General features: G+C 43.4%; 2 protein-coding genes across 4 annotated transcripts in view; one reads left to right on the top strand and one right to left on the bottom strand.

The window, feature by feature from the left end:
- ECD (ecdysoneless cell cycle regulator) overlaps positions 1-3,089 on the bottom strand; it is an 11,500-nt gene extending 8,411 nt beyond the window's left edge. Inside the window, exons 1-4 of the mRNA XM_075109565.1 lie at positions 2,841-3,089; positions 2,502-2,619; positions 2,230-2,317; positions 361-539 (exon numbers count right to left, since the gene is read on the bottom strand). Coding sequence (XP_074965666.1) covers positions 361-539; positions 2,230-2,317; positions 2,502-2,619; positions 2,841-3,030 — 575 coding nt within the window. The 5' untranslated portion in view covers positions 3,031-3,089. The remainder of the gene's footprint in view (positions 1-360; positions 540-2,229; positions 2,318-2,501; positions 2,620-2,840) is intronic.
- Positions 3,077-19,974, top strand: FAM149B1 (family with sequence similarity 149 member B1). Of its 3 annotated transcripts, XM_075109568.1 has the most exons (15): positions 3,077-3,211; positions 4,811-4,915; positions 5,496-5,628; positions 6,629-6,771; positions 7,408-7,527; positions 8,104-8,274; positions 9,999-10,186; positions 10,457-10,587; positions 11,161-11,214; positions 11,648-11,760; positions 12,412-12,618; positions 14,426-14,546; positions 14,868-14,993; positions 16,565-16,646; positions 18,407-19,974. In XM_075109568.1, exons 1-15 carry the CDS (start codon positions 3,162-3,164, stop codon positions 18,478-18,480), a joined length of 1,818 nt encoding a protein of 605 aa, XP_074965669.1. In that variant the 5' UTR covers positions 3,077-3,161; the 3' UTR covers positions 18,481-19,974. The 3 variants fall into 3 exon arrangements, with proteins under 3 accessions (XP_074965669.1, XP_074965667.1, XP_074965668.1); XM_075109566.1 differs by lacking the exon at positions 11,161-11,214 and having other exon boundaries at positions 3,078-3,211; XM_075109567.1 differs by lacking the exon at positions 12,412-12,618 and having other exon boundaries at positions 3,078-3,211.

Genomic DNA, 19,974 nt, shown 5'->3' with positions numbered 1-19,974 from the left:
CATGCTGGTTCTACATTTTAGTTTGCAACTCTCTTTCTCTCTCCCATCCCTACAAGGGGCTCTGAAAGGCTTACAGAACTTTCAGATTTTTCAGTACAAGAAGGACATGAAGGAAGAATAACTTGTCGTTGTCAGGTGGGGCATCATAGCAGTGAACCACTTTCGGAGCCCCCAGATCGCAGTACAGTGTACAGGACATTCACCCCCCTCTTCAAAAGAATGCCACAGCAAAACCTCTCACTGGTGAAAAGGAAGCAACTTTATCACATCTAACAGGAAAATGATTGACTACAAGAAAGTACCCCAGACAGCCCAGAATCAAAACTTAATGTTGCAGACCAAAATAAAACACCCACATACCCACTGATACGTTTGTATACTGCTGTTCGAATGGGTTCTGCGGCCAGGAACCCCTCCGAGCAGCTGGATAACAGCGTTAATGCCTGCGTGATGGTTAGACTGGCAGCAGAGAGGTCGCATTCCTGCTCTTGAGTCTCTGACAGCGGAATGATGTGCAGTTCTCCTTTGTAAAAGAACACCTGGCAGACAGTAACATTGTCATCAGATGGGATAAGAACAGTCACACGCTAAGCAATGCACAAAATTTCATTTAATATATGAATGTATTTGTTTAAACACAGAAAATACTGAAGTACAAATAGGAAAATAATACAGAAAACAGCTGGGGTGTGGGGTTCTGTGTTTTGGTAGGGATTTTTGTTGTTGTTTTTTAAATGGGAGATAAGGTAAATACAGATAACCAGTAAATAAACCCCCCCTACTTTAACTGCAACAAGTTTGGTCAAATATATCTTGTTTCCTTATTAACACTAACACCAAAAGTTTCTCTTCAACTAGAGATTTGCTTCAGGAGAATCAGACAGCATAAGCTAACTGCTGAAGAATAGGACAGGGACTAAAAAACATTATTTCAGGGGCTACACGTGACCTCTGTTGGTTTCTGATCCTATAAAACTAATTGAATGTAACATTACCAACTCTCTCACTCTGTCTGTTCATTCAAATGGAAGGAAAATACAGCGCTGGTAGTCTAGACACAGGTTTGCAAATAATTTTTGTGCCGTTTTCCTCCTCTTTTCTTTTTAAGGGTCTTGTGGTAGGGAAAGAAAAATTAAACAAATCTTTGGTAATGAAAGAATAAGTTCTTTCCATTTAAATCCATTGCCAAGAAACTCAGTGACATAACTCCTAGTAATCATCCACAGCGAGGTGATCTGGCTGCAGAGTCTGGGTGAAAGAGTCCACTGACTCACTCAGCTATGCCAGACCCAGTCTGTCTCCTTGTAGAGTCAGCCATGCTCCAGTCTTGAGCATTCCCCAGTTGGAGGGCAGCAAGCCCTCATGCCTAAGCACCCGAGAATATAGTAGAAAAAAATCCAAGTGGCTACCACAGAGCTAGAAAGCTGAGATGGATCCAAGAGTGCTCCTGAGGAGAGCAATATGGTATGCTTGTATTACACTGCCAAATGCATTCCACAGTTCCCATGTTATCCAAGCTTTCTCTGCACTCCAACAACCTAGAAAATGGAAAGCTGGCCAAACTTACTAACTTTATAGATCAATCAATAGCATGACAGCCTCACTGCCTTGATTTGCCACCATGGGCAGCAAGTTTGAAAAAGTTCAGTCAGCTCTGCACTATGGAACAACTGGTTTATGTGCAAGAGTCAGATCTAGCTGAACAACACAGACTCACAGCCTAGCAGGCAGGTCTGTAGTCTCCATAGTTTTGCCAGTCTCCGTAGTTTTGCCATTAGTATAAGAACATATCAATATAAGAACACTGTCTTTCTTCCATCAACAAACCAATTCTAGAAGAACCACTCGGTAACGCTAACAATTTTCAGGTATCCCTACAGCAGTTTCTCAGGGCACACTCACTCTACGTAGCATTCTGCAAGACCACACAGAGCAGAATCGCATATCAGAGGTTTCCTAGTGGTTATGTCTCTCATTCAACATCCACAGCAAGCATAAAGAAGCTGATTAAAATCAGAATGAAAACAGACTGCTGAAAAAAGCCATGCTGTTAAGTAAAACAAGCCTTGAGCCCTGACCAGAAGTTTCTTCACTAGTAAGGGACAGATAGCACTCTGTATTTTCAGTGGCAGACCACTTGGCTAGATAGAGGTGTAAGAGGAAGCTCAAAACCGGTAAGTAAAAGGCCACTATGAGTCTCTTGACAATTGGTACGGAAGTTTCACTCACCCTGTTGTCACTATTCTCAGGATTCAGCCACTTTGGGAGAAAATCAGCTGCTTCTATCAAGAGAAACTCCCCATCGTTGTCATCAACGCTGGACAAGGAGAAAGCAGTTTCTTACTAGGGTAAGTCTCGCACAGCACAGTAACGCATGCTTCTAAATGCATATCTGCTTTTTTTAAATACAAAGATATGACTTTCTGTCAGCCCCTGTCAGGGTGCGCTGCAGCACTCCCGCCCGAACCGCTGGGCCCCGCCACTTCGGTCGGGGCCGTTACCTGGCCGCCAGCCCCGGGAACTCCCTGGTGATCTCCCGGAGGAGGTAGACGATGAACCACTCGTCCTCCACGTTATCCCCGAACAGCGTGGTGCCGCCGAGGTGCGCCGGTGTCTCGCCTGGCCGGGGGGCAGAGAGAGGAGAGGCGGCTCAGCGCCCCGCCAAGCTCTCCCTCACACGTCCACGCTTCCCGCCCGCCGCCCTCCCCCTCACAGCCCCCGCTTCCCGCCCGCCCTCCCCCTCACAACCCCCGCTTCCCTCCCGCCCCGCTCCCCCTCACAGCCCCCGCTTCCCTCCCGCCCGCCGGGCTCCCCGAACAGCCCCGTCCCCCGGGGCTCACCCCGCGGCGGCAGGTAGCGCAGGCGGAAGGGCTGCTGTTGCCAGATGTAGGCGGCCAGGAGGGGCGCGAAGCGCACCGCGATCCCCTCAGCGCAGCGGCGCAGCAGCGCCTCGCCGCCCACCGCCGCCGCCACGAAAAGGCGGTAGCGCACGGCGTCCTCCGCCGGAGCGGCCCGCCCGATCCCCTCCATGGCGCCGGCCCGGGCCCAGCGCCCCCGAGCGGGGCCGAGCCGGACGGCGACGCTCCGCCTCCCCGGGGGTGGGACATGGCCATGGCGGCAGCGGAACGGCAGCGGCCGGCGGCGGCGCGGCGGAGCCGGGGATGATCTCGCGATACGCGCGGAAGCCGGTGCCCGCCGGTGCTCTGGAGATGTGAGTCCCCGCCACCTCCCCCCCGGTCCCCGCCGCCCCGGCCCCCGCCCCTGGGCCTGCCCGGCCGCATCATCCCCTCGGCCGGAACACCGGGCCTGTCCCTAGGCAGGGAGCGCGGGAGGCCGGGGCGGCGGGCGGGCGCCGGGCGCAGGTTGCCCGCGGCGTCGGGGCGGGCTCGGCGCGGAGCTGTAGGGCTGCCCCGCCGTTACCGCCCCGCCACGGCGGCCCGCGGCCGGCCCCGCTGCCTCAGGGGGCGGCCCCGCTGCCTCGGAGAGCGGCCGCGGCGGCCACGGAGCATTCTCGTCGCTTGAGGAATGCAGGTGTGAGAGTCTGATTAAATCCTCCTCTTGTCTGGTGATTTTGACACGGGAGGTAAACGATGTCCAGGCGCTTTTCCGGAGGGGTGAGAGGTTTAGACAAATACCTAGGATTCGGTAGTGAGTTGCTTTTTGTTCCTGCATTGGTGCCTCTCTCTGTCTCCAACTACTGCGACTTCTCTTGTCCTTCTTTCCTAGACATCTAAACTATGACAAAACACAAACCTAGCAAACGCTATTTCTCCTAACTTGCCTCTGCATGGTTTGGTGGCTACTTGTGTTCTATTTAGTTTAGTTCTCTAGTTTAACAAGGACAAGTGCCGGATTTTGCACTGGGGCGCGGCAGCCCTGGCTGTACCTGCAGCCTGGGGAGCGAGGGGCTGGGGAGCAGCTCTGCAGAGGCACCTGGGGCCTCTGGCCAACGGCAAGTTGAACGTGAGCCCCCAGCGTGCCCTGGCAGCCCAGAGGGCCAGCCGTGCCCTGGGGGGCATCGAGCCCTGCATCGCAGCCGGGCGAGGGGGGGGATTGTCCCGCTCTGCCCCGCGCTGGGGCGGCCTCACCCCGAGCGCTGCGGGCAGCGTTGGGCGCCGCAGGACATTGAGGGTATAAAGCTACTGGAGAGTGTCCAGAGGAGGCCACGGAGCTGGGGAAGGGTTTAGAGGGGAAACCGTACGAGGAGCGGCTGAAGTCCCTTGGGTTGTTCAGCTGGAGCAGAGGAGGCCGAGGGCAGCCCTCATGGCGCTCTGCAGCTCCCTCCCGAGGGCAGGAGGAGGGGCAGGGCTGGTGTCTCTGGTGACCGGTGATGGGACCCGAGGGAACGGCAGGGAGATGTGCCAGGGGAGGGTTAGGCTGGGCATTAGGGAAAGGCTCTTCCCCCAGAGGGTTGTCCTGTGCAGGGGCAGGAGTTGGGCTTGATGATTTTGGGTCCCTTCCAACTCAGGGCATTCCATGATTCTATTTGATTACAGATCTCCGACAGGGATGATAACATTGTATCTGCTTTTAGAGAGCTGTAGATCAATTCACTAAAGCATTTTAACTTTAAAGGAAACACTGATTTCTAAGCAAAGACCCTTAACTCCATGTTTAGCCTAGAGTTAGTTTTGATGCCTTAATTCTAAAGCTTTGGTAACAAGAATTAGCCTTCTAATAATAATAAATTAACTATGCTATGCCATTTAGTGCATTCCTTGAAAAGCAGGGAAAAAAATGCCTGTAAAGCTTGGCAGCTCTGTAGATATTTATTCTTTTAAGTAATATCAAGTTCCACTTCTTGTTTCAGACAGGGACTTCCAAAACATGCCTTGCGGCACCATCCACTGCCAGAGCCACAAGCTGCGGTGTGCCCAGCCACAGCCACGGCTGAAAACCACGGCAAGATCCCAAGGTACTTGGTATAGCATGAGATGAATCTTTGTCTGGAGACAATGGCAAAACTGGGCACCATTGTGTTGAGTTACCTTTGCGAAGTAATCTAGTCTGTAGGCTTAGGCTTTACCTCACATCTGTGTCATTTCAGAACGTGTCCGTCCTATTTTGGAAATAATAATAAGTGTGTGGCTGTCTTCAGTTCCCAGCTCACAAATAGCCTGGGTCATCTAATTTTATAGCAGAAACAAGAGGAGAAAAGATAAAAATAATTCCTGAGTCGTGTAGAACCGGGACTAGAAATAGCCTGCAGCTTAACTGGGATAATTTTTGGAAAAACCTATGTTTTGCTTGACCTCTAGCCTTCCTACGTCATTGAGATTATTAGGAGTTACAGTTGTTATAATTACTTGTGTACTATGGCTTCTGCTTAAATGACTCTGAAGTAAATATTTGTCTTATGCAAACTCTGTCAGTGCTAAGACCTCTTCTGATGTATCTGCACCTTTTTGTGCAGAAAGAGAACTTACCCACTTTATTTGTCATTGTGTATTGTTGAGGTTTTTTTCTTCCTTTTTTTGTCAACATATGTGTTTCAGGGAGTCTGAAATCTGGAAGGGATCAGATTACCTTTCTGTTACTCCAGCCGATCATGGGAATTCGTGGTCTGCTAGTCAGAGTTACGCCGACACCTCCACCGAAGACGGCTCAGTCTTCTCTTGGGGCTATGATGTGAGTAGACCGTAATCATGCAAGCCAAATGTAGCACAGTGGCTAGAAGGACACTTGAAATACCATTGCAAATACATTTCAGGGTGAGGATTGGATCTGTCAATAAATTGTGATAGTGGTTATAGTAATAACATCTCTTTTACCTCTTCCCCATCTTTCCTTTCTCTCAGACCAAAACGTATTAGGCTCATATTATTCAGTTAATAGTCTGCATTTCCATCTACACCTTTAGAAATGCAAATCATTTAATACTTAAGAGTACCTCTACAACATAATAAACGCTGTTATTGTGGAATCCCAAACATGAGTAGATGACTTTTAGACACTTGGTGTGAGTTTGTCATCTTTAACTTCTGCATACTTGTATGTTTCTCAAAATACAGTAAGCCCCTAAAGCATTATTTTCATTTAGGAATATTTGTTTTATTCCCCATCTACCAAAACAAAGTGTGCTATTGCTTTCTGTGTGGTGAGATGGAACTGGTCAGATTTAAATTACCCAAGAACCGACCCCATTTTCTAGTTACCCGAGAACATGTAACAAAGGTCCTGAACATGCTTCACTTCCACAGCGTTGCACGCCAGTCTGCATTGCTTTTTGTTTGCTGTTGTCTGTCAACATTGCAAGCAACAAATTTTCCATTTCCTTAAAATCTTGCTGTATTTTATCCTTCCTCTTCTGATTTCTTTTATGTAAAGTACTGTGCCTTTAACTTAATATCATAATACAGATATTTCAAAACGTTTTAATAGTTTTTCTCTTTTGTCCCTGTAAGCTTTTTATGTAGCTGCCATCAGGCTTAACAGCAGTCTGCATCATCTGCGGGGGAAATTATTTAAAGTTAATGTCTTTCCGTGCAAAAGAAATAGAACTGTTTAAATCAGTTCCAGGAAGCTTTAAACAAATAGTTGTCTTTTTCAATTATTAAAAAAAAAATCAGTTAAACCCCCCCTCCAAATGATATTCCCTAGGTATTTATTGGATAACTTTCCTTTCTAGGAATTTGATAAAGCTGCCACACAAGTAGTTCAGCAAATGTTCAGACAAATTGATGAGCTTCTCTATGAGCAGAAAGAAAATGTGCATGTTGAAGGACTGCGGGAAGAATGCCACCAGTGGACATCCAACTTTCCTCATCTCAGGTATTTTATGAATAGACGAACGTTAGGACCATCACAGAGTTATAAAGGGGTAGGGATGGGAGCAGTTGCTGTTAAAACGACGTTAGTAGCAGGGTGGTTCTATGCAATTATATAGTAGATAGATCTAAAAAGATGACTCTGGTAGTCTGCCTGCCGTCATCATTAATAGACATCCTACTGTCTCACATTTGGTTCCTTGCCAGAGGATTATTGCTATTTGCAGCTGACTTGACTTTAACATAGCAAAATTCTCTTAGAAAAGATGTATGGTATAACTAAAAGCCAGGTGCTCAAAATAATTCAAAAATCCTCCTATCCTAGTTCAGCAATCCTTCTTGATATCTGGAAACTTACATTTTAAATCTCCATTACATGTACTTGAACAGTTTTGTCCAGATTCAAGTCTTACAATTAGCAGACTATAAAAAACCAAGCAAAATTTTCTTAATTTCTTTACCTGACTCAAAGCAATCTGTACCAGAGAAAACAACTGAAAGCACGTTTAACTCTCACCAAGAAAACCCCATAGCTTCCCTACAGAATTTTGAGGATTTACTGCTGTGTGTTCTTACATACTTCAGTAATCTTACTTTCAACGTTTTCTGATTTATTCGCCCTTTGTTTTTGCCATGGCAGGGTTGTGGGGAAGCAGATAGTGATCCCCACAGATGAAGGGTATGGATGGTACTCGAGTTCACCTTCTGGCAGTCTAGGTTCCTCAGATGTAAGTTCACCAGGAGAAAAAGATTCTAATGAGTAAGTATGAGCGGTTCATCCAGACCGTACCAAGGTGGGAAGGTAATTCTCTTCTCAGTGGACTGCAGTGACAGGCTTCACATTTTAAGAAGCCTAATTCTGTTAGGTTGAGTTTTGGACACAGCACACTTTGTTTGTTTGTTTTTAACTAAAAGTAGTACATTCAGAATAGCAAGACTACGTAGCTGAGTTTGTTGCTAACTGCAGTAAACTGGTCAGTAAATAGAAATACCTCTGCTGCTGCTGACTTCTTAAGAATATGTATTGTAGCTGGTTTTATTGTTAACCATCTATTAAATACAAAGCACTACATTAATACTACTTTTATTATTTAATGTTGTAGAACGCTTTTTAATTAGCTTAGAATTTTTTTCTGAAGTTTCAAGTTCTTTAGCAAGAATTAAATATATCCAAACCGAAAGAGTTTTTACTGTAATGCATAATTTGTTGGCCTCCCTACTGCTTGGCCTTAACTACCACGTTGTGTCTCAGCCTCTCAGCTCACCAATTGCTGCTATTTGAAGTGGAATAACACTTATTTTCATTTCTGCTTTCTGAAAACTGTCACCTGTTCAGATTTAGTGTTTTTGGCAAGAAGGTACCCCTTTCTGTTACTCCCGTTCACAAAAAGGCCAGCAGTTCCAAGTCTCCGACCTTGTGTTCTCCAGAGAGCGAAGAAAGTGAAGATGGAGTAATTGTCTCTGAAGGCGTAATGGAGGAATATTTAGCATTTGACTGCAGAGATGTGTAGGTATTGAATATTAAGATAGCAACTAGTACCAGTGTCCTGGAATTCCTGTTGTTAAGATATAGAGATAGATATATATATATATTTGGTTTTGATGTTAGTTGATAAAGTATTTGATGAATTTATTTTTTTAATATCTTCCTCTGGAGAACTTTCAGAAGCCTGAGGTTGCTACGGCACTGGGAATTCTCCCAATCCATTTCCTAGAACAATTTATTTTGCTATATTGTTTTTCTGAATTTTTTGTAATTTTTCATGCTAGCCATTTTTGGGTCTGGTTTAAATAGTTTGATCCATCATGACTAAGAGCCTGCTATATATTGACATATTTAATAAAACTTGTTTAAATGCAGTTTATTTTTTATACTAAGTCAAATTCATTGTTGTTTGTTATACACCAGCAGCGTTTTGCTTTGGTTTTGTACTAGCATTTTGGGTGGAATTGTACCTTTCCAGATTTTCGGTGGTAATTTAAAAATTAGCGTGGATTTGATGCTTGCCAAGAAATAATTGCAGCTACTTTTATGTTTAGAAGAAAGGATGAAGGGTTGCATAAAGAGGATTCTTTTTGCCCCTTTACTTTATTCAACCCAGCAATATGAACATATGGCCTGGGTGAGGACTCTGGCTGGTGCTGTCAGTTGCTGACTACTTAATTGGTTTTAATAAATAAAGCCACTTAGCTGCATGGACCATGAGATTCAAATTGGAACGTGGCTTGCTTGGACCAGGCCAGACATAGCTGCAGCAAACAATGTTGCTGTCTCTGTGCAATAATGCTTGGAAGTATTACAGCTTTTTCTAGTGGTGTCTCCTTCGGGTTTTTTCTTGCAAGGTTTGTGGCTTTTTGATGTTAAGTACTAATTCAGGGACCAGATATAAAAGGCATAATAAATGTGCTAGCATCAGTGTTACTTTTTCCTTTCTATGAAGTTTCTTGTGGCAGATGAACATCAGGAACATTTTTGAGCAGTTGTCTTCCAGGTTTTGTGCTCCAGAATACCTCTTGCATTGTGGAAGAGTCTGCAGCAAAGGCCGCTTGCTGCTGTGAATTATGGTTTTTCTCCCCTCTCATTGATTACATCTAATTGTCTAAAACTGATTTAAGCCTGAGCCCTGAACACCTCCTGGCTGTTAGAGCAGCGGGCTGAGGGTGGCATTAAATAGTCATGAGTTGTAACGGTCCTCTCTCTTGTCTTCAGAATTCTGTAGCAATGTTAGATATGGGCCCTAACAGTGTGATGAACAAATATCACTGTAACTATTAATATTTATTTTTAAATGGAACTTTGATCTCCTTCGTAAATAATCTATTATTTGTGAAGTATCATTTATAGCTATTCTGTACAGGGAAACCAAGGTGTGTGGGAATGAGGTGATTCTCTCAGTCATTTCTCATTTAGGTCAGTGGTAGATTCTGGAAGAAATACAAGTTCAAGTGCCCAAAGTACAGAAGCTTGCTTCTTTCAATATTAGACTGTTATTTGATGTTGCTGTTTATTAAACTATCAGCTCTCAGAAAATAATATTGTGTGATAAATACAAAACTTCCTCTGAATTCTTCAAGGTATTTGGCGAGCTGCCTTGACCAATTTCAGTTTAAGGGAAAATAGAACAGAAATGCAGCCTTAGCTGATGTTTTAATCCTATTAAATACATGCAACAAAATGTAGGCGACAAGGAAAATATGTTTATGGTACAAGTAACGCTTATATTTTTATAGGGAGGAGGAGTTGCATGAGAGGAAAATGGGACTGTCCTCTAGTAGACGGAAATTAGGATTTCCTCCTATCTCTCCATATTCATGCATGAAGGATTCTGTGCTCGCATTTGTGTTTGATGATGTGTGGAGTGAAGTCCTAGGCTGCATGGAAGAATTAATCTGCAGACACTGGGAAGGGTCAGCCTCTGGTAAGGACCGCAGTTAAACTGAAGATCTAAAAGGGGATTTCAGTTACCTAATTTTTGCAAGGATGCAATAAGAAAGAGATGTATTGGGAATAATCTCTTCAGGGAGGAAAAAAAGGTTATTTTGCTAACAGTGTGAGCAACGCCTTCAAAAGGTTTAATAGAGTTTAGCATCCAAGAGAGTTCCTTAAAAATACTTGGATTCTTAGCACTGTCCGCAACTAGCAATGCCAATAGTCTGTATTTACAGGAATTCTCTGTTGCTTTGCACAGATGATGAGAAAAATATCATAACAGTAGAAACGATCAGAGCAGATGCTGGGAGCCCTTTGCTGTTTGATCCTCTGCCAGTGTTGTTACCTCGTGTGCCACAAACTAAAACGCCCTCAGTGACATCAAATCTGGTAAGTATTTTTAGCCAGCTGGTTTGTGTAGGGACAAATCAATACAGCGCTACCTAAGCAAGCAGAGTCGAGTACGTCAGGGGACTGTTTACATCCATAACTAGTTTGGGTTTTGCATGAATGCTGACTGTCTTTCTAACACTCAAGTTCTGTTATTCCTCAGCTGCAAGTTTTAATTCCTACTTCTCTCTTTAAAACTGAATATTCTGTATACATATTGTACAACTGTGTGGTGAGTGTTCATTAGTGATGTAGTTCTTTCTACATTTCAATAATGTTTGAACTAAATTGTGAGAACAAGGATTCTGCATGTGAGATCCTATTCTCACTAGCTTATCTATAGCTAACGCATTAGGCAATAGAGGACAAATCTCAGTGCACTTGTAAAACAGGTTTTTTTTCTTGGACACTGAATTTGACTGTGTAATCTGCTTTAGATGATCTGTTCCTACTGTGGTGAGCACCAAAGTGTTATCTGTTCATTCTGTTTTAATTCAACTCTCTCCTTCTTATTTCTTTCTCCTTTATTTCTACTCCTGCCTCTTCTTTGTGTTCCCCTTACTGTATATGTAGTGCCCAAAAACCAGATGTGGCCGCAAAAGCAAAAAGAGGAGAAAACCACCTCAAGTATGTATGTTGGAGAGATTAAAACTCTGGTATTTTCTGTTTGCTGTTGGTGGGTGGAACTTGATGTTTTCCCAGATCAGTCTGTATTCCAGGAAGGGAGTTTGCAGTTCTGATCTTGACATAAAATGTCAACATACACTGAAAATCAGTTTTGTAAAGCTTCTGATTATAGCCATTATTGGAAAATCCTGTCATGCAAATGAGAAGCTTAGGTGGGAAATGTTAAGTATGACATAGCATGATAGAGTATGTTTTCTAAGCACTACTACTTGCAAGAAAAAGGGAATGCTAAGATGCCTGTCTTAGATGGGAAAATAATATAAATGGAAGAAATTACCTTGTTTCCTCCAGAATTATTTACAAGGACAAAATCTGTAAATATACATGTATGTCTCTGCCAAACAGTAATTTACTTATTTTTTTAAACTTTCAGGTAAATCTCTCTCAAGGGTCAAGTAGTGGCTCTCAATGTAACCTAAATGGCTTGATGGTGATACATGGGATCCAGTTACAGCAAAGGAATCTGCCTGTAATGGAGAAAACACCGTAAGAGCTATAGATCATCTGTTGTAAAGCAGAGTGCTCTTGCAGTGAGAGGGGTTCAACCCAAAACATTGTGAGACAACTTTCTACACTGGAGAAAGCAATTCTCAGTTATTTTCCTGCTTGTTTGTTTGTTTATTTGTACCCTATGAAATAAGATACTTCTAGTAGAGGTTTTCTGTCTGATTTACCTGCTGCTGGTTTACCACTTAGTGAACAGCTGTGGCGTTACTGTTGACACTGACACCCTGAAAAGAGATGAAGCTCAGAATGGGGTAGAGAAACTGATTTGCTTAGTTTCTAGAAGTGAGTTGTGTTAGGTCTAGGCTACAAGTGTGAAAACTGGTGTTTACATTATGGAGGTTTTAAATCTGTTCTGTGATTAATTTTTACTTTTAGACTGGAATCATGAATCAGGAAGTTCGTATTTCAGTAAAAAAAAAAAAAGATAGGCTGCTTCTTTCTATTCCATCCCCTATTATTTTCTAAATTGGCTGTAAATTACTTTATATAGTTATGTAAAAAAAATGAAGACACATCATCCCTATCCACACGTAATACTATTAATGTCCCATGTAGATGAGTACTTCAGTAACAGGGTAGTTATCAGTCATGTTGACCGCATTGCTTTTAGTTTTATAATTCTTTTGTTAGGGACCTGGATGACAAACGGCCAGACTCCAGTTCCATCCCCTCTACCAGAGCATGGCCAAATCGTCCGCTAGAGCTCAGCACGTCATCCCTGTCACGCTCCACACGAAGGCGAAACCTGCCACCACGTACCCTGCATCCCATCAGCACAAGCCATGCTCGTACTGGGACCCCAGGTTCTGTGGACGATGTCTTCAGGGGAACTCGATTGTACGTTTCAAAACCAGTTTCTCACTGCAAATTACCGCGTTTAGAGAACCCAGCTTATATAAAAAGCATTCAGTTGAACAGAAAGAACATGAATTCTCTGATGAAAGAGATTAACTGCTTATTAAAGCACAGTCTACCCTGAGAAAGCCAAGTTGCTAAAGTTGATGCTTGCTGTGCTACAAGCTGCGGTTCAATGAATCGCATGGATATTTAGGTAGTTTTGCACACAAATTATAGACCTCAGTCTGTCCAGTACAAGGAAAGCAAATGTTGCCATCTCTTTCTTGACATCGGCTTTACTTTTTCTGGAGCCTATTTTCAAGATGAACTTAAAATTGTCTACGGTTTCTGGAGGGCAAACTGCCTGTTGCTATCCTAGCCCAGACTGGGCTATAAGTAGGTGCCCGTCTTAGCTAGGTTATCTGACTGACCAAAGGACCCCTAATGAACTCAGTGAACCCTCGTTTGTGTCTTTAATATCTTATTTTTGTTTGGCATAACGATCTGACTGAATGTAGTCATTTACAGGGACTACAGGGTATGAGGAAACAACACGGGGTTCAATATACTTTTATATTCCACGTGTTGTAGATTGACATAGTTTCCTTTTGGTTTTACTGATAAATTCATCCAGCCTGTTATTTTGTCATGTGCTGTTCAGAGACTTGTTCCTTGTCCCTTCACAACTGATGTTTCTACTTGCAACATTTTATGCTTCTGTTCCCTTTCCACAGGCTTCAATCAATTTAACAATTGTTAACATCTCCCCTTTATTGCCGTATGTTTAAATGTACATAGAGAGCACTAGGAAAGTCTTTAAAAATCACAATTGTAGTTTGAAGCATTTCTAATGTATTCTTACAGAGCATCCTTCCTTCAGTCAACTCCAGACAGCATATACAGCTAAGGCCTCTTGTTCATTTCTAGTGCTTCTCAAACATACACTAATATAAAGACACCTTTCATGTGAAAAGGCTGTATCTAGAAAGTAGATTACTTATTCTTTTATGTTCCTCCTGCGACTAATGTTTAATTCCTTTTGTACTTTGTGCAGTTAGATTGGTTCAGCTCCTTTTAGAAGGCTTCCAAAAGCCTCTTGCCCCGTTCCTTCAAATACTCAAACAAAATATGGAGAAGGTAGAAGCCTTGGTTTACCCCCATTTTATCTGATGCTTGTAATAAGTGGAAGAGCTACAATATGCATTTGCGTCATGTAGCTTCTTGTTCCGCTTAAAATGTGTGCCGCGGCTGTTTTCTAGGCTCACCGTTTATCTTCAGCTGCTAGGCTGAAGTTAGCAGCAAGCAGCACTTCATCCCAAAGGGTATGAACAAGGAGAAAATAATGCCGTGTCTGGGAACAGGCAGACAAGATTCTACCGTTGTACGGCAACTGCCTGGGAAGACAGCCTTACACAGACAGGCCTTTCTGCAGTGCCAGCTGCACAGCACATGCCTTCGAAACACACCGACGAGGTGCGCTCTAGCCACCAGCTGGCTTTTAAATACACCCGTTAGCAGGAGTTCTGCTGGGGTGCTCAGGCTCACTTTGCCTACATGCTTAATGTCAAACGTTCTGAAAACTAGAAGTTCTTGTTAATAGATGAAAAAGATTTCTGCTAAATTTTACTCACTGCAGAACTCTTCTAAATAGTCTCCAACAGTCAGCCCTGATACCAGCGTCTTGTAGCAAAATTTTGCAGCTGTTGCTTAATTTTTCCATTGTCTACCTAATGCCAAAAAACCGACCATGTTGTATGTTCACTCAATGCCAAACACATAAACCGTATGTTTTTTCTGTGTGTTTCAGTCTGACTGCACATGAACAGCTGACCTCCCCACTGCCACTGAGCCGAAACAATCTCCTACCGCCTATTACCACCACCGATGTGGCAGGGCACGCCAGCGCTGCAGGATCCCAGAGGCAAACGGTAACGGGCACAACAGTTTTATTATTGGGTAGTCTAAAATTGTAATCGCTGCCGATCAAATTACCTAACCCAAGAGATTGCATTTGTTGTCCTGTGACAGCGGACGAAATAGATGCACGAAAAATGTCGTACCAGTTTTGACTAACAAACAGCATCACCCAGAGTTGAATGCTTTAATTACAATTAATGCCAGACTATTTTTCCTCCCCATAACTAAGTGTAGAATGATTGACTTGAAAAATTAGCCTAGAAATTAAAGCTAATTATTTTAAATGTACTGCTGCGCTAAGAAGTAGCCGTAACAGTTACTCTTCAATGCAGAAATCTCGAGGAAACTCAAGTCGAGCTCACAGTGTAACAACAAATGAAGACACCCACCAGCAACTACAGGAGCAGCTTTTCTTACCTGATGACTTCTCCAGGCCCAACACAACCAACGTGTTCTTGGTAAAGCATGGCATATTATACCAAATCATCCTTAGTTACTGAGTAGGGTGCTTTGACAACTAACATAGGTAGACATGTATCAGCCCCCGGGCTTGTGTCAGCACTGGTGTGGCCAGCAGGAGCAGGGCAGGGATGGGGCCCCTGTGCTCGGCACTGGGGAGGCCCCACCTCGAATGCTGGGCTCAGGTTTGGGCCCCTCAGGACAAGAAGGGCCTTGAGGGGCTGGAGCGTGTCCAGAGAAGGGCAGCGGGGCTGGGGCAGGGTCTGGAGCACAAGTGTGCTGGGGGGCGGCTGAGGGAGCTGGGGGGGTTTAGCCTGGAGAAGAGGGGGCTGAGGGGAGCCCTTCTCGCTCTCTGCAGCTGCCTGAAAGGAGGTTGTAGTGCGGCGGGGGTCGGTGTCTTCTCCCAGGTCACTAGCGATAGGACGAGATGAAATGGCCTCAAGCTGCATCAGGGGAGGTTTAGGTTGGATATTAGGAAAAATGTCTTTACTGACAGAGTGGTTGGGCCCTGGCACAGGCTGCCCAGAGAGGTGGTGGAGTCACCATCCCCAGAGGCATTTAAAAGACATGTAGACGTGGCACTTGAGGGCATGGTTTAGGAGGCCTGGGGGTGTTGGGTTGGCAGTTGGACTTGATGATCCTAGAGGTCTTTTCCAACCTTAACAATTCTGTGATTCTGTGATTGCTGGAGAACCAAATGCTAGAGGTGGTCAGTGCCAGGGAATTCATCAAGTTCACCACTTGATTAGATACTCACAGGTTAACAGAAATATCATTGCTGGGCAATTCTGAAGCAAACAGGTCAAGTTTGCTCATGGATAACAATGTCACAATGCTCCCCACAGCCAGCTCCTAACTACCCCTCTAAGGGCTGGTGGTACTACACTTGTCTTGAAGAATCCAAGTTTGAGGTGCTTGTGGAAAAAGCTCAGTGTTACTTGAGCTGTAACATTCAATCTGGCATCGTCTGTGAAGGCTTAAGAACCGTGGGGTAGGAGAGGATGCTTTGGGGTTTTGCATAGACATTGGGAGGTCACTTCTATAGTTGTGTTCAGAAACACAAGGGCAGGAGAGTCTTCATTGCCTTCTTGCACAGGTTTGCTGTACTGTTAATGTCCAGTCTGTTTCAGCACCAAATGCTCTTGGTTTCATTTTTTGAAACACCTACTCTACCGATATCTTGTCCACTCTAACAAAGTATTTTTATCTATGCTTTAAGAGCTTTTAAAGAGCTGCTGGTTTGGTTTCTGCGTGTAAGTTCAACATCCTTGACTTACCAGTTGAGTGTACAAATTTGTTAAAAATCTATTTTGAAACAGAACAATTTCCAGAACTGGTGAGAATGCCTTTAACTGGCCCAGCAATCGCTCTAAGCAAGAGTGCTATAAAAGTATACTTTCTAGTCCGTAGGACTTGAATTTGTTGATTTAACCCTTCTTAAACTTTTAAAAGGTCTACTTAGACCTTTACATCTTGCAAATTAGGAAATACATGTTTAAGTAGTTTGTATTACAATCTTGATGTTAAGAATTCTTCATGCAAAGATAAATAACTTGAACTGTCTTTCCAGCCAGATGCACAGCACCACCGCTCTTGCACTGTTATTGATTATAGCAATCAGTCTTGGACAAGAAGAGGATCGACGGGTTCAGGTATGCTTATGGGTCACGGAATTTAATAAGATTAAGCAAGAGGTGGGCTTTTGGGACAAGGATGCATTTGCTACAGAGGGAATTACATTGCGGAGGTTTCTCAAAGTTCTGTGTCTTAAATTGTCTGTTATGCAAGTTTTATACTTGCATATAGAGTAAGTTTGGGTATGTTAATTACCATCTATTATTTTAAATCAATTTAACGAAGCTTAATGTAATCAGCCCCCGTGCCTCGCATGTCAAAATTAAAAGCAGGAGCTGCCAATTTAAACAGGAACTAGCAGCACCTACTTTCTGTCCAAGGGTTTTTCTGCTCAACTATACAATGGAAAGAAATTGCATTATATCCAAAATAAACTTATTTGTACTGTATCTGGAAGAGCTTGTACTAAAATTGCGCTAGACCAACTCCAAGTATATTTTAAAGCCAGTAACCATACCAGTACAATTCACATGTGTACTCTGAAACCAGAGTATGCTTGTACTGCTCATTTGTAACAGTTGGTATAACTTTGTGGAGTTATGTGGCATAACCTAAAATGAATCTAATCTAAAATTACCTATTTTAATTGAAGTATCAAGGCAGCAGGAAGGCATTGTTGTGAAGGTAACGCATACTCTTCCCTCCAGTTTCCCTTCCTTCACTGCAAAGCCATCTCCTTAAATTGTTCATGGTTAATACACTTTGAAAGTATTCTTCAAATATGCTTCAGAATAGCAACACAGTCGCAGCCGCGGTTGCGGTTCTTTTTTAATAGTTGGAAGCTACACGACTAGGTTGCATGTGTGTACACGAGTGTTGCATAGACCAATGAACCTCACTTATTTCAACTTTACCTTCAGAGATTTAGGTTTTTCACCTCGTGGGACACACAAGGTCTAACCTAGTCGGTTGAAAGGGAATTTGCTCAGAGATTACCGTAGAGAGAGAAGGTTAATTTTTGTGCCCTGGAGCAGCTCTTCTGAACACTATAACTCTCACCTGAGTTCACCTTGAGCACTCCCTCTTAACTTGTGTTGGTGCTGGGTACCACCTCCACCTGGGAAGGCTGGCACAGAGCAGGGGATTACATGCACTTTCTGAAAACTAGGTCTGAGACAAGTTACACTGGATTCATCGCAGTGTTTTGGGCTTCCTTACGGAGTTGTCACAATTTCCCACATAAAAAATATACTAACAAGATAGGACTGAAGCTGCAAAAGTAAATGGAAACTGCAGAGGTTAAGGTACTGAGTATGTGGGTGGTTGTTAGAGGACAGCAGGGATCTTTCACCTTGTTTAATAGCTGAATGGCCTACTACCACTCGTAAGTGGTCCAAGAGGCAACTTGAGTTTAACAAAAACACTAGACGTAAGTAACTTGGTTTTAAACAAGAAAAGAGTGCTTCCTATTGAAATTAAAATAAATATCTGCTCCCCTCCTCCAAAACAAACCCTTGCAGGATCTTTAAATGCAGGAAGAGTCTTATGACTGCTGTGTTAACAAAAAATTCAAATCAGCAGAACTTTGTAGAGTTGAATACTTCATGAAATATCAAGGAATGCAATAGTTCCCTGCACTGCAGCAACTATGAAAGCACAAAGTTTGCCCTTTTTCAAAGGCCAGTCACTTGTCTCAAACTTGATTATAACGCAGTTGATAGCCACCTATTAGAATAAGAAGGAAAAAAAAAGGCATTTTAGTTTTAAGCTAAAGGAGATACGTGGTTCTTTAAGACTTCTGGAAGGTATTAAGTTGCACGTGATCTCTGTTTATTAGGTCTTCCGCGGCATGGTTCTATGAAAGCCCACAGGCGAACTGGATCAGTCACAAAAAGCAAACAGGGGTTCTAAAGTGCCACCAAGGAGTATCCACCCGTCTCCGGCGAGTCCTGAACCACCTCACGTTCCCAGCAACGTCAACATTGTTTACAGAGAGCTTTCACACACCCTTCCTTAATGAATAGCTATTTTTTATATAAATCTAAGAAGCAGCTGCCAAAGATTAGAAGGGGTATACCTGAACATTCCATTTTCTACCCGTAGAAGAAGTTACGCTCCAGTGGAAGGGTGAATATATTCCAGCAGGCACTAAAGCCTAACTCCCAGAAAGCGAGCAAACACTCTCAGCCGTTGCCGTTCTCCCATTACTGGATTGTTACTGGTTCATGTTGTTAGAGGCAGGTACTGCAGAACCTGCTCGGTTTTCTGTTAGCTCCACAGAAGATTAATCAGGTGTTCCATAGCAGTAGTAATTTAAATTTTTAAAGCTATATTAATGTGTAAAGCAATATTATACTATCAGAAGCAAGCGCTGCACATGACACTGCTTCTACAACTTACTTAGCCACGTTAGGAATCCTGTAGTAATTGCAGCAGATATTAACACAGTTGTGTAAAAATAAGGTAGCAGACCAGGTGAACAGAACTGACAGCTTTAAGGGTAGGGCACCGCTGACTCTTCCTGAGCTGCGTACTTACACCTCTTCCTTAGTGATGGAAGAAGGCTTAAGAGGCAAAAAGACATCTGTTACGGCAAGCAGTTCCAGACAGCATTCAGAGAAAGTACAGTCTTCCTGGTGAGGTATTTCATGGTAATTTCACAGGAAAGGTCAGTCTCTTTCTAAAAATACCTGCGATTATACAAGATTTCGGCGCACTGCCGTGAAGTTCCACGATCCACAGATGCAGCGTAGCTTTTAGATGCATTCCGTGCCATACGACAGACATACCAGAGGTATTAGCTGTGGTTCCCTTGTGGCTCCAAGTAAGACAAAAACATGAAATAACAGGCTTCTCGAAATAAATGGTTAGTTGAAGGTCTTACTCCCAGGCAGTAAGTGCCAGGCTACAAGCGTAAAGACAAGGTGAGGATAACCACTTACTGTATTTTAACAAAGTTAGGACACTGCACAAAAATAGTTGTTCTTTCATAATCCAATTAAAAAGCACTTTTTCATAAATTTCCTTATTAATATTTTCCAAGCTACAACCCATATGGGGAAAAACTTGTCATTATTCTTTATGAAGTGGCTCCTACCTCCCCGCTCTAAGATGTGCAATCTAGCAACTGTTCGTGGTACCTGCAGAACAGCTAGTAATCTTTAATCCATATTGAAGTTATTGAATCCAGTTGATCCAAGCATGCTCTAATGAAAAAGAAGGGAAAAGGGAGGAAAGCGGGACTGCAGTGTAACTGGGTTAACTTTCCTTTGCACTTCTAGAGGCGGGGAAAAGCTCTGGTCTCAACCTAAATCTCTTAAGTTTGCACAGAGATAGATTGATGCTAAAGAGAGGCCTCTATTCGCTAAACCCTTTCAAAATAGTTTCTCTTACCAGTTAAGACTA

Source organism: Phalacrocorax aristotelis, chromosome 14 (genome assembly GCF_949628215.1).
Source record: "Phalacrocorax aristotelis chromosome 14, bGulAri2.1, whole genome shotgun sequence".
Classification (NCBI taxonomy): Eukaryota; Metazoa; Chordata; class Aves; order Suliformes; family Phalacrocoracidae; genus Phalacrocorax; species Phalacrocorax aristotelis.
Note: the sequence above shows the minus strand (reverse complement) of the source record. Positions and strands in the feature narration are given on the sequence as shown.